The sequence below is a fragment of the Diadema antillarum genome, unplaced genomic scaffold, assembly GCF_040938485.1.
Source record: "Diadema antillarum isolate AM-2024a unplaced genomic scaffold, OU_Dant_1.0 scf00000029, whole genome shotgun sequence".
NCBI classification, from domain to species: domain Eukaryota; kingdom Metazoa; phylum Echinodermata; class Echinoidea; order Diadematoida; family Diadematidae; genus Diadema; species Diadema antillarum.
Genome location: NW_027270918.1, coordinates 7,880,979 through 7,897,723, shown reverse-complemented (window position 1 = coordinate 7,897,723; position 16,745 = coordinate 7,880,979). Strand labels below are relative to the sequence as shown.

The window sequence follows — 16,745 nt, the reverse complement described above, 5'->3', positions numbered from 1 at the left end:
TGCTAGTGTAAACAATCAGCGTGTTTCTACAGAACCCCAAATTCCGGGTCTATCGGATTGTATCCGATAGAGGGGGCTGTAGAAACACACCAGTAACGGTTTCTTTCCGATGCAGATTCCGATACCGATTCCGCTTAACTTAACCGTCTAATGAGGTAGTTCTTTCCGGGGCAGTTTCCAGTGTCAGCGCTGTAGAAACACGCCAGGTTCAATAATCCGATACTGACCCGGAAGACAATCACCAGTTTGACAGACATGTGTACGGTAAATGTGGCCATGACTTTTATGTGCATGCATGTTGCAGCTATTTTATCTAACGTTGAATAATCCACTTTTACAGTAGTTGGGTGTCTCCAAAACGTCCGAGTATCAGGTTCTAACGTTACTAGTCACAATTTGCCTCAGATTTGACAAACTTGTAAAGAAAATACTCTGAATTTTAACATAAAGAAAAGACACACGAACAGGGGCAGGGGTGTTATTTTTACACAGTTGCGCTGTACCGTAATTTTAAAACCAAGGCAACTAACAGAACACTAGATCTAGTATAGTAACCGTTCTCATATAGTTAGGCCTAATACTTTTTAACGTTAAATTCGAGCTACTAGAACCTATAGTTCTACGAGTACGACTAACTCGTTACATTCTAATTGACAATACTTATACTAACTAGCGCTAATACGTGTGAGATGCACATAGAAATAGAATCTAGTAGGGGTCTATTAAAACTAGATATTCTCTAGGCCTAATACTTTTTAGTTCGGAAAAGACAAACTCTAAAGTCTAGCATTAGCAAACTAACTGTTAGTGTTAGGGTTTGTTTTACGAACTTTTTGTCGTTATTCTAAAGGTTCGTTACTAGGGTCTAGTTTGTTAATCCGACAAAGAATCGAATAGAAATATGGATCTTGGTAGGGCCTATAAAAATACGACGTTTCGTTAGTCCGAAAATGAAAGGAAATTCAAACATTCATTTACTGAGTATCGAAACATAATTGAAGCACATTTTGTCAATCCAAAAGTGGAAAAAGTGAGTCCACTTGGGGTGTAACGTTAGAATATGTCTAGACTTAGTTAACGTTAGATTTTAGAGGCAAGATGCCTAGATGTCTACCTATTAAACAAACTTTACCGTATGTTAGAATTAACGCTATCTAACGTTAACCGTTAAGTGTTTTGTTAGGCATCCTAACAACAGCTGCTTCTGTTCTAAAATCTAACGTTGACTTGGAATATAACTAACAGTTCTTTAATGTTCCATAAACCCGAGTTTCTACCCGAATTACCCAGTAAATCCTACCTGCCCGAAGAAAGAGGTCTAACGCAGTTAACACAAACAGTCAACGTTAGCCCTCACGTTTAATAGGCCTTTGTTCTAACGTTACTTATAAATCCAATGACACACAGTCGATCCTTTTAGTTGTAACGTTAGGCCGTTTGTGTTTAAGACTCTGACAGTTAGACTAACGTTACTGAACGCTTTAACTTGTTAAGTTAGAGTGGTTCTCTAGGTCTAGCGCCTAATTTAAAGGGGCCCTGAAATTCAAATGCATGTTGATTTGTGTTGATTTAAAATACCCTCAAGTTCTCAATACCACTTTTGTGGTGAAACGGATATCTAACACGATTAACGTTAGAAACATTCTATTTATTTTTAACGACTTTTTCTTTTTATTGTCCAGATTAACCTTAGACTCTAGCAGTTACTTGGGAACGCCCACAAAAAAAAAAGAAACCACCTTCCAAACTAACACGTTACAAGTTCTAACGTTAGATCTAACTACTGTTAGAGTCTACTTTAAGACATTTCTAATCAATATTATTCCTCATCTGTCAGTCATTGGTAAAGACAGTAGATCTATGTATGCAGTAGTAAAGTACGTCTACTGAAATATTTAACAAAACTATAAAAAAAAACACCTTCCAAACTAGTTCTAGATTGACTTTAATACATTTCTAATCAATATAATCAAAATAGAGCCTATAAATTGTATAATATGGAATGTTTCTTAGAACCACCCTTATATTCCCAAAAGTGATGTTTTCAAATAAAATTGGATTTCAGGGCCCCTTTAAGAACGTTAGTAAAAGTAGGCCTAGATAGTAACGTTAGAATCTAACGTTAGGCCTAATGACAAGTAGAAATGTGGAAATCACTAACACGAATAGACGTAGTCTATTCACATTAGAGCTAACTTGTAGTAGTAGTATAAGTCGTAAGATAGTATCCAGTCGCAGTAGGCCCAACGACTTTTAAAGGGGAAGGCTAGTAACTGATCAGTGGGAATCAGTGGAAATGCTGGGAGATGATTGTTCCAATCCTTATGGGATTCATTCAAGAGTTCATTGTATAGACCTCTATCTATTGTTGTGTGAAAATGATTTGCTTCAGAATGGTCTCATATTCAAGTAATGTGCAGTTTAATGCTTCCAGGTTAGCGTCCCTGGTCAGTGACGGAGCATTAATCTGCACATTACTTGAATATAAGACCGTTCTGAAGCAAATTATTTTCACACAACAATAGATATACAATGAACTCTTGAATGAATCCCATAAGGATTGGAACAATCATCTCCCAGCATTTCCACTGATTCCCACTCATTAACGTGTTAGTTACTAGCCTTCCCCTTCGCCTAAAACGTGTAACTGCTAACACTAGGCCCTAATCTAATCATTTTGTATCTTAGCTTGTTAGCGTTAGAAATATGCCTAATGTTGGGCCTAGCCCAACAGTTGAGTAGGAGGTTCTACTTCTACTCTAGAAACTAGTTAGAATTGATGATAGAACTTACAGAACTCAGTCAGACGCGACAGAAGCTGTGTCTCTGTGAACTGCTGTTGTCTCGTCACATGTGATAATCCAGTTATAAAAATCCAACCTTAAGATCCGTGAAAAATTGACGAACCAAAGAATTGGTAGAAAACAAAACTAGTTTCTAATCCATATAAACGTTGGAGCTAACGTTAGAGTAGGAGCCCTAACGTTAAGTTAGATGAAAACAAATTCGTCCAGCAGCCGGTCGTAACTTGTACCCACACTAGGCCGGGCCGGCCGGCCCAGGGCTAGGCTAGCTAGCTAGGCAGGCCCTGTGCTCAGTTTCGTTCAATCGAAGATTGCATCCGCATCATCAGTAGATGCTTGACCTTGACCCAGGCCCACAATGCACCAGCCAACTTTCCAGACATCCGGTCACACCTGCATTCAGGTGGAGAATCGGATTCAATCCGATTATGCGCTTTCTGTAGAAACAACCCAGTTCCGCGTTAGCGCACTGTTTGATTACGCGCTTGCAAATGCTAGGTCTATCGGATTCTCTGTAGAAACACGCTGATTGTGACATCAGGCCGCGCATGTTAAGTGAGAAATTGATGCAGGCACACGTGACTCATTTCAGCGCTTCCAATTGGCTATTTGGTTTCCTCTAATCTGATCTTATCAGAAAGGGGTTCTTGTCCCGTTTTACATAACTACTTTTGGAAAAACCAGAAGTAGATGACCGCTAAGATGCCAAGAATGATAAAGAGTTGAAGGAGTCCGAACTTTGGACCTGCAGCCACCTCAAGCTCCTTCATCGACGCCCCGCCTTGTCTGGATTTGTACGGCTTATGGACGCGTTGCCACACCGTCATGATGTGCTCGCGTGCTGCCGCCCAACGATGGCTGCCATGGATACGATAGTGGGCGGGGACATAGGGACCGAAGATGTAGTGGTAGGCAAGGACCGGGTCAGTTAGAAGGAGCACGAGTAGGTTGGGCTTAACGCCAATTTCACTCGCGATTTCATCCAAGTACGGCATGACGTCGATCTGTAATGGACGGCAGGGTGTATTTTCAAACAAAGCATGAACTCGAATCAATTGCACTGCTAATAAAATGTACAGGCAAACGGGACCCAAGATAGTACATCATATATAGTGTTGATTTACCAAGGCCAAATAAATTGTTTTGGCTGAAGGTAATAGGAGTGTATGTAGACTTAAATCATAGACGACTGAACACGCACTGTTCGTTTAAGTGTATAACCTTTATTGGATTATCGATTCCCCATGCCACTGTCTATGGTTGAGTGCGGGAGAATGCGCTTTAATGCAAGAAAATTGTCACTTGCTGCCAATTCACTCAGTCAGCAATCATTTCATTAAAAAAAAACCCCACGATATTGACTGAATATAATGTGTTAAAAAATTGGCGTTTTTGTTTAATATCCTTTCCATTTTCATTTATGCTCTCACTGCATATTTTATTGTAATGTTTGTTGCCTTTTGTTTTCAATATGAGATGATTTCCTTGCTTTGCTTACTTACCGTTCATGCATTTTTTATCGTTAAAAGGACACTTATCATTTTCATTCTATAGAATGTTAAATAAAGATGCTATTACAAGGCATCATCAGCAATGTAATTGAAAATGCCGTCTCATTGATTTCGTCTTGATCTTCATTCGTTTTCGTAGTTTACAATCGTCAGTAACAGCTAATGAACGAGTCCGTGATCATGTCTACCCATACCTGGATTGTGTGTCTCGGGGATTTCTTGTAGCGCTTGTCCATAGACTCCTGCGTGCTGTTGATGTGCGCCATCATTTGAACCTCGGTCGGAAGCTGCTTCTCACCTGTCAGGAAAAAAAAATGTATGAACAAGCAGACAAAGTTACCAGAGTGAAAGCGGGCAAAACTGTCAAGCAAATTTTCCGCTATACAGCTTGAACCATCATTATTCAGTATATTATATGGGGTTTTAAACAATTATAGACGCATTGTGATTATTCGCTTGTGATAGGTCATGGAAATTGAGTTGCAGCACTTAACATGCAGCACAACGAGGCACAGCCAGGCCCAACTGAGAATAATACAATTAACTTTCCATTTAAGAGAAATTGCAAATCAATGAATCAAATAATCAGTCAATTGTGACCAAGTGAATTTTCACTCAATGTTCATTAATCATGGTTGGGCTTATATCCATCTTATATTTCTCCATGAATGTATGATCCCGTTTACACACACACACACACACACACACACAAGCGATATTGACGCACGCGGTCCCACCTGCAGTACCAAATTTCGGCCATTTGGGTAGGCCCGGGGGGATCCCTGAGACCCGCCTTTTATTAATGTAAATTCAAGCGGACACAAATGCGCTGCCAAATCTACTCAGCTGTACTCTATAGCGATTGAGTAAAAACTAAACAAAAATGTTTACATGTATGTACAGCGCCACTACGACGAAAAAAGAAAAAAAAACCCAAACAAACAAAAACCCATACACACACACACACACACACACACACACACACAAAACCAACAACAACATGCAAGCGAAACCTTCACTTCCGGGCGCGGCTCGACATGGCGGTGTAAACGCACGAAAATGCATTCAGGGCCGCATACCATTATGCACACCGCGATGTAGGAGGGCCTCGGGCCTTCCCACCACTGTAAGCAGGGTCTTCGGTGATATGTTTCAATAGCTTCTTTAATCTATTTACATCTTTAACAATGTTTCTTTAACGTCTAGAAGTTGAAAAGGAGATTTAGACCAAAACATCGACCAATCTGTAGGAAGTACTTGCGAGTAGCGGCAAATGGGTTACCTTTGAACACCCTTGTCGCCCAACGCGCCTGCAGCTCAGAACAGGGGAAGACAGATCCCAGGGGCTGAATCAGACCAAGCACTGCCAAGGTTGGGTGCTTGTGGTGCGGAGAAAAAACATAACGGTACATTTCAACACGGTTGTCGTTGATCGGAAGCACGGAAGGTGAGAGGAATGGGAAGGAGACCTTGTAGCCTGTTGCCATGACGACGAGATCGATGTTGTCCTCCATGGTGCCGTCTTCGAACACAACTCCGGTCGTGGTGAAGCGACGGATGTTTGGCTTGACAGTGACCAGGCCATTCATGATACAGCCCGGAAGATCATCGTTGATGGTTGGTATAGCAGCAAAAATGCCGAAGTCGGGTTTGAGACCAATAAGATCGTGGTCGACACGTTTCCTAGAAACACGGAAATGCAGTTACATACAACGTCATTCGTCAGATGCTTGACTTCATCAAGAGAATTCCCATGTGAGAGATTGTTTTGAAAAAAAAAATCTTCACTTGCACGTAAACCACAGAGTACTTGCCAACTGTAAACACTGATTAAACTTTATATCTGCTTGAGATGCAAAATATAACTAGTTATTCTATAAATGTAATGATGAGGGACCTAGTATTGTCGGTTCACTATGAGATCAATATGATATCCACAGCTTGGGATGAGCGATCAATGAAATTCAGGAACGCACACTTATGATATGTTAGCATTTGTCCAATGCACGACAGATAGACGATAGGAGACATCGAGAACTCACTTGCTCCGATTAAGGAATACTGATTCTTGGATGCTCAAGGGCAATAATCGCTGGATACGGTTACCGAGATCAAAAGGAACGCTTTTGTCACTAATTCTGTGTGCGATCCAGGCTCCACTTCTCGTGCTGAGAAACAACTAGAGAGGAGATCAAGAAACAACAATGACAATAGGAGTAGGAGAGTGGATATGACAGAACTGGCTAGGAGCTTAGAGTAACATCCTGCGTGTGATTTCGTTCTTGACTCGGAAAAACAAATCGAACTATAGTTAGTATTTACCAGTATTAAAGGTATCAATTTGTATAAAGTGTGCATTCTGTATTTTTGTTTCGAATTGCACCATGTCATGGTCGCGTGAGTAATACGTTGTAAATGTCATTTACTCTTTTCTACGAGATTCTACAATCGCGATATAGTTTGCAAAGGACATATGAAATTTCATTAGACTTGTTAGCAATGTTGGTTAAGACCACCTCTAGCCTTACTTGTTGACAGACCGACTAAGAAAAAAAACACCAAACAAACAAACAGAAACCAAAGCAAGACAGAGAAAAAACCCAGCAATTAGAATATTCAAATTTAACAGGCGTACTTGAGTGAGGTGTTCCGACACTTTCAGTGAAAATGATTGGATGTCCACCTATCAACCCTTCTCCCCTTTGTCTCCCATTGTTATTCTCTATTGCTATGGAAATGCATCGTAATTGTTGCGGCAATGCATCGTAATTGTTGCGTTCCGGACGGGTTGTCACGATGAAACGCTCTGATATTGAAAGAAATAAATATCATATCGAACGTGTCGAATTTTCTGCTCGAATGTTCCCAAGATGCTTGCGATTATGTACTTTTTATGCTTATCAAAAGATACATTCGTGTATAGGGAAGATTAACATACAATATAACTGACAGTATTCTCCCGAAACTTATGATGCGACACCAATCTTTACTTATCCCAAATGTGTGATGAATATATGAATTATCATTGTTTTATTCTTATCATAATAATCAATTTCATTATTCTATCATAGGATTGCCAGTACTTATGATATCAATGAAAAATATTGATAATGATTTGGATGACAATAACACTATTGATATTACTATTATCAGTGTGATTATCATTATTAATATCTTCATATTTAAGCCGTTAGACCTATACTTTCAAAGGCAGGTATATAAAGGGAGACGTCTGCAGCTTTCAGTGTTCCGATATCAACGCCGCAAAAGCGCTCCTGTATGGGTCAGATCCTAAAATATCTTCACGACTCCGTTTCGAAGGATGTTGATGAGGGAATGTATACTTAACTGACGCCATTCGTCCCAGTTCGACAGCCGCGTCGCCTCCTGAGTTCCCGATCCCAACGATGACTACCCTCTTGTCACGGTACTTCTCTGGTGTCAAATAGTCATGGGTGTGTATCACGGTGCCCTTGAAATCTTCTTTCAATCCTGATGAAACCACAAATATCAATTGATTAGTAAATTACTGCCCTTACGTTGTAAACACAAGGGGGCCTCGAAAGCCACTGCGCATGCATATAGCTTTCATTTATTACAAACACACACACAAGTACATGTTATTGTACTAAACAAATGAGCTTATACACATTGTCCAAACACGTCTACGTCACTGCTTTTCTCAGAAGAGATGTGCATTCCATATTGGAATCACAACAGAATGATGTGGTCGATGTATGACACCCGTTCCAATTACATGAAGCACACCACACACTAGGCCTATATGAGAAAATCTTTTAATATACGACTATCGTACTCACAGACACAAGGAAGACAATAAAAAAAAAAATCTTTATATTTTCCTACCATTAAAAAAGAAAAATTGCGGTCTGCTTTAAAAACGGTACAAGAGCTACAATCTCAAAATACTTCATTTAAGTTGATAATCTGTGAACATCGGAAGTACAATGACAATGTACTTGCAAGAAAGAGAGAGGGAGGGGGGGGGGGGAGAGCTTACACCTAGAGATTGAGATGCTATAGACCTTTTCTATTGCTAACATTTCTACTACTGAAATCAACTCCTCAAAGTGGTTAAACTCACTTTTAGTTCTTCTGATGCTAATTTTGCTTCTTTGAGTACTATTGCTACTGAGACTGACACTATTTTGCTGCTTCTAGCTCAGCCGCTTCTCTACTTCGAGAGAGAAAAATATGTATATATGATATGGATTATGGACGTCGAAACGTCAAAATTATCATTAGAATTATTGTTATTGTAATCATATTATGATTTTTGTTATTATAAACATTGTTGTCATGTGTCGTCATTATCAACATTATCATAATCATTAATTTGTATTAGAAGTAGCTGTAGTCCATTGTAATAGTATTTGTTTGTTTGTTTGTTTTTATCGTTCCATATTCCTCGTTTCAACAAACAAACCATAAACATAACCCCAAAAATAAAAAAATGCATTGGTGAATTTTCAAATACAGTATAAAGAATATGAGGAATCTACATAAAAATATTGTTTGTAAGATGAGGTTTTCCAGATGCTGATGTGAGATCAATTCTTATTTGATATTTACATTTGAAAGGAATGACAATTTATGAATTGGGGAAATATAAACGAATATAAAAAAGAAAAAGAGGAGACAAAGAAAACTGTGTCCGCGGCACCAAACCGTAATCTGGGTGCCAGAGGCTGAACCTTGTTTTGCCGTCTGTCCGACGTTTATTGATGGCTTTACCCTGTTTCGAGGGCGCTGAATCCGAATGTGGATGATGCAACTCATGCATCTTTGAGGGTTTTGAGATATTCAAGATGGCCGCCAAAATGGGCATCAAAACCAGAAATGCCTATGTATTTCCATGCATCTGAATTGGGAAAAATTGAAAATGAATTGTGGTTTCACCCTATTTCGAGGGTTCTGAATCCGAATTTGGATGTTGCAGCTCTTGTATCCTTGAGAGTTTTGAGATATTCAAGATGGCCGCCAAAATGGGCACCAAAACTGGAAATTCCTATGTATTTTCATCTGAATTGGGAAAAATTGGAAATGAATAGTGGAATCACCCTATTTCGAGGGTGCGGAATCTGAATTTGGATGTTGCAACTCTTGTATCCTTGAGAGTTTTGAGATATTCAAGATGGCCGCCCAAATGTGCACCAAAACCGGAAATTCCTATGTATTTCCATCTGAACTGCGAAAAAATTGAAAATAATCAGTGGTTTTTCCATATTTTGAGGGTGCTGAATCCTAATGTGGATGATGCAACTCTTGCATCCTTGAGGGTTTTGATATTTTCAAAATGGCCGCCCAAACCGGAAATTTTCCCATGTATTTCCATCTGATTTGCGAAAAAATTGAAAATAATTGGTGGTTTTTCCCTATTTCGAGGGTGCTGAATCCGAATCTGGATGATGCAACTCTTGCATCTTTGAGGTTTTGTGATATTCAAGATGGCCACCAAATTGTCCGCCCAAAACCGGAAATTTTTATTTATTTCCATCTGAATTACAAAAAAATTGAGAATAAATTATGGTTTTACCATATTTCGAGTGTGCTGAATCCAAATCTAGGGATGCAACTCTTGCATCTTTGAGGTTTTGTGATATTTAAGATGGCCGCCAAGATGGCCGCCAAAACAGAAAATTCGTATGACTGTATACTTCCATCTGAATCGTAATAATGGTGGTTTTACCCTATTTCGAGGGTGCTGAATATCAATCTGTATGATGTAATTCTCGCATCCATGAGCGTTTTGAGATATTCAAAATTGGCTCCAAAATGAAAAAAAAAATTCCCTTGCATTCACTTCTAAATGGTCACATCACATGCGCACAAATTTCAAATCCATGAACGGATAAGATGTTTGTGTGCGCATGCGCTGGCCGTAGTATTCAGTGTATGTAGCTCTCCCAAGGTCCTCTCGACCGAGTCACATTCAGTCATCAATTTGAACAGAAAGGGACTATTGGCAGAACCAAACGTTGCCCGAAGCCTGTTTTCAATACTTCAACTTAATTGGTAAGTCTTCAAATTGAAGAAATGTTTGGATTTTAAAGGTATTAGCCCACATTTGTAAACCTGCAGCAATTGGTCTCATAGTTAGCATGGAGTTTGGGTATGATTGCAGTAACACCTGTGCAAAATTTCGTTCCAATTAGTCCATTAATTTCATAAAAATAAATGAAAATGCACCGTATGCATGCGTATAACGCTCGCTAGCTCCGGTCTACGTACGTACTACATGCATGCGATACATGTGTAAGTTACATGTACGTAGCTAGCCCACGCACGTAATTCGATTTTGGGTCGGGTTGACCCGGTTTGAAAATTGATTTTAAAACGATGATTTTCTCTCTTTTATCGAATGGTATAGACAGCAACAGGTGAGGTATGTTACTGTTATAACTTGTACTTGAAGTCATATTGGACCTGTTTTATGCAGTTTTGATTTTCGTGGGTTTGCAAATGTGGGCTAATACCTTTAAGTTGATATTTACCCGCGATACTAAATCTGCCATGATCCTGAATGCTACATTGCGAAGCCCCATTACGCTATGCCTTGGGGTTGCTGGTCGCAGTTAGCTACTGTATGCGTATGGGACTGCACGCTGCTGGTCGCAGTTATTATACAAATGATGCACATGATAGAGTGCGTTAGTGGAGATGTAGCGTACTTGAGGGTATTTACAATTGTGAAACATGCACGAGGCGAAGCCGAGTGCATGTTGCACTACATTGTAAATACCCGAGAGTGAGCTGCATCTCCACTAACGCCACGAAATAATCCTGTGCATCATATGTTTTATAAAATGGGTCGAAAACTAACAGCATTTTTCACGTACCTTTGTGGATCAAGATGTCCGAAGATGTTCGTCCCAAACATTTACGCACGTCGCACTCGGAAAGCCCACACATATAAGTACTGTACGTATAAGAGTATACGTACGCCACACATGTTATGCACACAAGAAAGGCCGGCCGGCAGCCCGAACTAGAAGTTGTTTACAGGATTGACAGCGCGTATAGTAGCGCGCGACGCACTTGTAACAACTGATTGAGTGCGCATTGCTAGTGCAAACATTGTGACGTCGGCCGTGGATGTTAGTGAGAAATTAATACAAGCACACGTGATTAATTTCAGCGCTTCCAATTGGCTACATTCTTGAACCCATTTTATAACATGCAATAATGGTTTCGTACAAAACGTGTACTACCTCGCCGCCGTATGGCGGCGGCTCTGGTACGAAACCATTATCGCATGATTTCTAAGACATGAGAGCGCTTTGGGGCGAGTAAGTCTCACAGTGTTAGTTATATGAAAGGTACTTTAACCTGAAACACAAACTAAGACAAGGAAATTCAGGGAAACTTTTGAGGTACCAAAACTTTATTATTATCTTTAAGGTAGCAGTATATTTCAATGTAGATTATTATTGAACAATTTGCCTATAATGTTCACGTATCATTAACAAAATAAACTTCTTGTATTAATTCTTACACTGAATATCATGAGCGCGACTGAGCCCGAGAGAGCGGAGCGAGCGAAGGGGGAGGAAAGGGTGTGCGAGGAGGGTGTCCCCCTTCCTACGGTGAGAACTTTTTGCATTTTGATGTTGCAAATCGTACAATTTGATGCATGTTTTGCGTGTGTTATCGACTTTGAAACAGTCCCACTTGTTCAAGATAGTAATATATAAGGTAGAAGTATATTTTGATGTAGATTATTATTGAACAATTTGCCTATAATGTCCATGTATCATTTAAATAAACTTCTTGTATTATTTATTCTTACGCTGAATATCATGAGCGCGACGGGTGGGGGTGTCCCCCCTCCCACGGTGAGAACTTTTTGCATTTTGATGTTCCTGTGCAAGATAACTCAAATAGTTTTGCACGCATTTGATGAAACTTGCAAGAAATAAGGATGAGAATGACACAAGCAACGGCGTAGCCAGGATTTGATCGGGGGTGGGGGGAGGGTTTGGGAGGGGGTGTCCTCCTACTACGGTGAGAACTTTTTGCATTTTGATGTTGTAAATGGTGCAATTTGATGCATGTTTTTGTGCGTTTTATCGACTTGAAACAGTCCCACTTCTTCAAGATAGTAATATATTTTCATGTCGATTATTATTGAACAATTTGGCTATAAAATGGTATCATAATCATAGATAAACTTCTTGCATTCATTTTTACACTGAATATCATGAGCGTGACTGAGCCCGAGCGAGCGGGGTGTGCGAGGAGGGTGTCCCCTTCCCACGGTGAGAACTTTTTGCATTCTGATGTTGCAAATGGTAAAATTTGATGCATGTTTTGCGTGTTTTATCAACTTGAAACAGTCCCACCTGTTTAAGGTGTAGAAGTTTATTTTGATGTAGATTATCATTGAACAGTTTGCCTATATCTTGTATAATTTAAATAAACTTCTCGTATTAATTCTTACACAGAATATCATGAGCGCGACTGAGCCCGAGGGAGCGGAGCCAGCGAGGGGGAGAGGAGGGTGTGGGAGGATGTCCCCCCTCCCACGGTGAGAACTTTTTGCATTTTGATATTGCAAATGGTGCAATTTGATGCATGTTTTAGGGTGTCTTATCGACTTGAAACGGTTAAGTCCCACTTGTTTAAGGTGAGAACTTTTTGCATTTTGATGTTGCAAATGGTGCAATATTTGACGCATATTTTTGCGTGCTTTATCGACTTGAAACTGTCCCACTTGTTTAAGCTAGCAATATATTTTGATGTAGATTATCATTGAACAATTTGCCTATATAAAATCGTATCATTTTTTTTTAGATAAACTTCTTGTATTGATTCTTACAATGAATATCATGAACGCTCACTGTCTGTTCAGCGATCAAACAGAAAAAGCATGCACACGAGGGTGTAGATAAGGGGCATTTCTCCTCCCAAACGAAAGTGATTTTGCATTTTTCAGACCTGAAATTCAGCGATCTGGTACAAACTTTTGGTGCGATACTTACAATTTTTCCAGTGCCAAATAATAATGGAAATAGGGCTTTTACAGGGAAGTGTTAAAATCACGGAATTTAGCCCTTATTCCGAATGTGCATCACCTCTGTGTATGTACAAAGTCTAGTGAGGTATAGTGCTTAGGGGGAGAGTGTGGGAGGGGGATTCCTCCTCCTGCTCGACGGAGCTTTCGCGTTTTTAGAATTGAAATGAAGCCATCTGGAGCACACTTTTTGTGGAAAATTCGGAAATTGTCATTCCCCAAAGTGTACTGAGTCTGTGGAAGGAGATTATGTATAATTTTCTGATTGCAGTTAAACGTTTTGGTGCACACATTTTGTGGAATATTTGGAAAACTGTTTATGTTTAAGGCGTAGCCACAGTCTACTTGTATGCATGGGGGAGGGGAGGGGGGGGGGGGAGGGGCTGGCGAGCAGGTAGAAGGCGTGGGCGAGTGTTATCACAACCCTTCCTGTGCAATGGATATTTTGCCTTTTTAAAGTTCAAATTGAGATAATCTCGTATACGCATATTTCATGGAATATTTGGCAAATTATTACAAAAACAACTGGTCTGGGGGAACTGAGGCAGGAAAGGGTTGATTAAAAGGCGATATTCTCCTTGTACATGAGGGAACTTTGAGTTTTCGGAATATAAGTGATAAGTCTTGTGCACTCAGAATTATTTAGAATTTTTTTGGTAAATCTAAACAGTGTACTAAGGCTAGTATATTTTGAATTGAAATTCAATGATCTGGTGCACACTTTGAGTGAAATTTTGAAAAAAATTGTGATCTTACTTGATGGAAGGGAGATCCGTTTCATGTACATGCACACAGTATACACTCACTTTTTCCGCCTCCCAAATCCCCGGTCCAAATCTTGGGGAGGGGGGGGGGGGGGAGACCGCCCCCCCCCCCCCCCCCATGGCTACGCCAGTGGACACAAGTAACAGATGATTACATTTTGGTAGTGATCCGGAAATTTTTATGGGTTTTATGGATTTTCGATGTTTTGCCACGTAGGGTCAATGAACTTGGGAGTTCAAGCTGCGCATTTTTGAAGTTTTCATGCGCGCACTAAAGTGCGTGCTCTAGTTTGTTGGAGCGAGGCGCGTACCGCGCATCTGAGGGTTTATGACGTAACAAAGGCTTCTATATTGGGAAATCGGGCATCGGATTTTTGAGTGGGTGGAAATCACTGATCTCTATGGAAGAGCAAGATCATTGGTGGAAAGTAACTGCTTGGCGTAGGTCTCTCGGAGTGCTTTTCATAGCACCCTTGAAATAGTGAAACCAGTATTTATTTTCAATTTTTCCCGAATCAAATAAAGATACATAGGAATTTCCGGTTTTGGCGGCCATTTGGCGGCCATCTTGAATATCTCAAAACCCTCAAGGATACAAGAGTTGCATCATTTAGATTCGGATTCAGCGCCATCGAAATAGGGAAAGCCATCAAAAAAACATAAGACAGACGGCAAAACAAGGTAAACCCCCAAATCTGGCTTTGGCACCCAGACTACCGTGTCCGAGGCACATTATCGCTACTGTAATTTTGTTTCTGAAATTGTGGAAAGGTAAACCTCAGCGGGAAGTAATAACACCGTTTTTTTTAATTCTTTTGTTCTTTTGTTTTGTTATGTGCTGTTTCGTTTGTTTTGCAGGATGTTTTCGACGCCGACTAGATGTTGTCTAGATACCGGTTGGGAGTCGCGGAAAGCTAACATACCTTCGAAGTGTGGCATGGTTGGTTTCCAGTGATGGCCATTACAGACAAACACCGCGTCGAAAGTCTCCTCCCACGTTTTGCTGCTCCCCATAGAGGTCAATGACACTGTCCATATGCCCGTGGTATCGAAATTGGGAGCGGGATCGACACTGTTGACCTTGGTTTGGAGTTTAATGTGCTTGCGTAGGCCGAAGTGATCGGCGTACATCTCGAAATACTGCAATGAAGACGAAACTGACATCAGTGGAGACAACGATAATACTGGCAGTGATAATAATGATATGCAATTTCAAATCATCATAGTGCTGACTGAAGACGGCAGTTTGTTCTCGGCTCGTTATTTAAAGGTGCATGGTCCCCGTGTTTTAGTCAAATGCGTACGCGGGTGCACGGCGCAAGTTTCCTATAGAGACCTACGCTATCGACTTCTTTTGGCGCTTACGCTTTGGCCCACTTTCCCGAGTCCGAAGAAGTCCGATTCACTGTAGTCAGTGGTCCGATCACAGTTCGGCTCATGATTCGGCTGAGAGGGATGACAGATTTAGCAAACTTCTTTTGTGATGTCATGATAACAAGCACATATGCACGCACCCTGGCATTACTACAGACTGCGCGATGCGCAGAGAAGACAACAAAGGCAACGTTACTTAGCAACACCTACGCACTTTACTCTTGATGACAGCTCTACTTCGGTAATCTTCGGCAGTATCATCAACAGCGCCATCTACACTACCGGGACTATGCCCCTTTAAGGGCTGATTTCACGGAGGACGCGAATGGCATAATCCAGCATTCGTATTTTAGTTTGCAAACGATCGCCAAACGAACGTGGGGATTCGAAAGCGTCGTCAATTGTTCGCGGATGTCGTTTGTACTTCGGCGAGAATTAAAAAAAAATTGCGAAACTTTTCCGCACACTTGGTCATGATTTGGTCGTGATTTGTTCTCGGAAGTGTCTTTAAAGCCTCGTCATATGCGCAAGACCTTCGCAAGACATGCGCGTTTCGCAAAATGTTCTTGAAACCCCGAACAGAACCCAAAACTTTGGAGAATGTCTCGCGTTTATTTCGCGAAATCTGCGAAGTTTTTCCAATCATTTACGACGTAACCGCAAACTGTTCGCGTACCTTTTGAGACATTCTCACGAACGTTTAATATACGTTTGATATACAACAAAATCGCAGAATACATTTAAAATGATTCAAAAGTAGAGATTATGTGTGGGAGAAACTGACCCCCCCCCCCCCCCCCCACCAAAATACTTTACTAGTAGAGGTAGGTCCTTAGGAAAAAATTGTACACTGCAAAAACTAGGGTGTTAAATATCTAACACCAGCACAGAATCGAAAAATATTAACACTCTTGGTGTTGATTTTAGGTCCCGTTCAGAAAGAATCACACCAACTGGTGTCGAAATATTCAATTACAGGTTGATGTTAGAGTTTTGGTGTCATTAATTGGTGTTGAAATTGCACATGCGCATAAGTCAGAGAATTCGAGCAAAATCATTGGACGAAAGTTGTCATGTGACCTCGCTCTGCGCTCTCGGATCGCGCTGCTGGCCGGCATTTATGGCTAGCTAGCTAGCTGTGTGTGCGCGGTGCATGCATATGTTATGTGTATAGTATGCATTATCAAGGCCATTTTTTATCGATGAGGTTTTCTTCGCCTTCGGGCCGCGGGTAATGAAAATTCGACTCAATAATATC

General features: G+C 40.6%; 1 protein-coding gene across 1 annotated transcript; it reads right to left on the bottom strand.

Moving 5' to 3' along the window:
* Positions 1-3,469: 3,469 nt before the first annotated feature.
* On the bottom strand, positions 3,470-15,277 carry LOC139737527 (flavin-containing monooxygenase 5-like). Its single transcript, XM_071648203.1, has 6 exons — positions 15,037-15,277; positions 7,665-7,807; positions 6,358-6,494; positions 5,598-5,998; positions 4,510-4,613; positions 3,470-3,808 (listed from the first exon to the last, which is right to left on the bottom strand). Exons 1-6 carry the CDS (start codon positions 15,275-15,277, stop codon positions 3,470-3,472), a joined length of 1,365 nt encoding a protein of 454 aa, XP_071504304.1.
* Between the last annotated feature and the right edge of the window lie 1,468 nt (positions 15,278-16,745).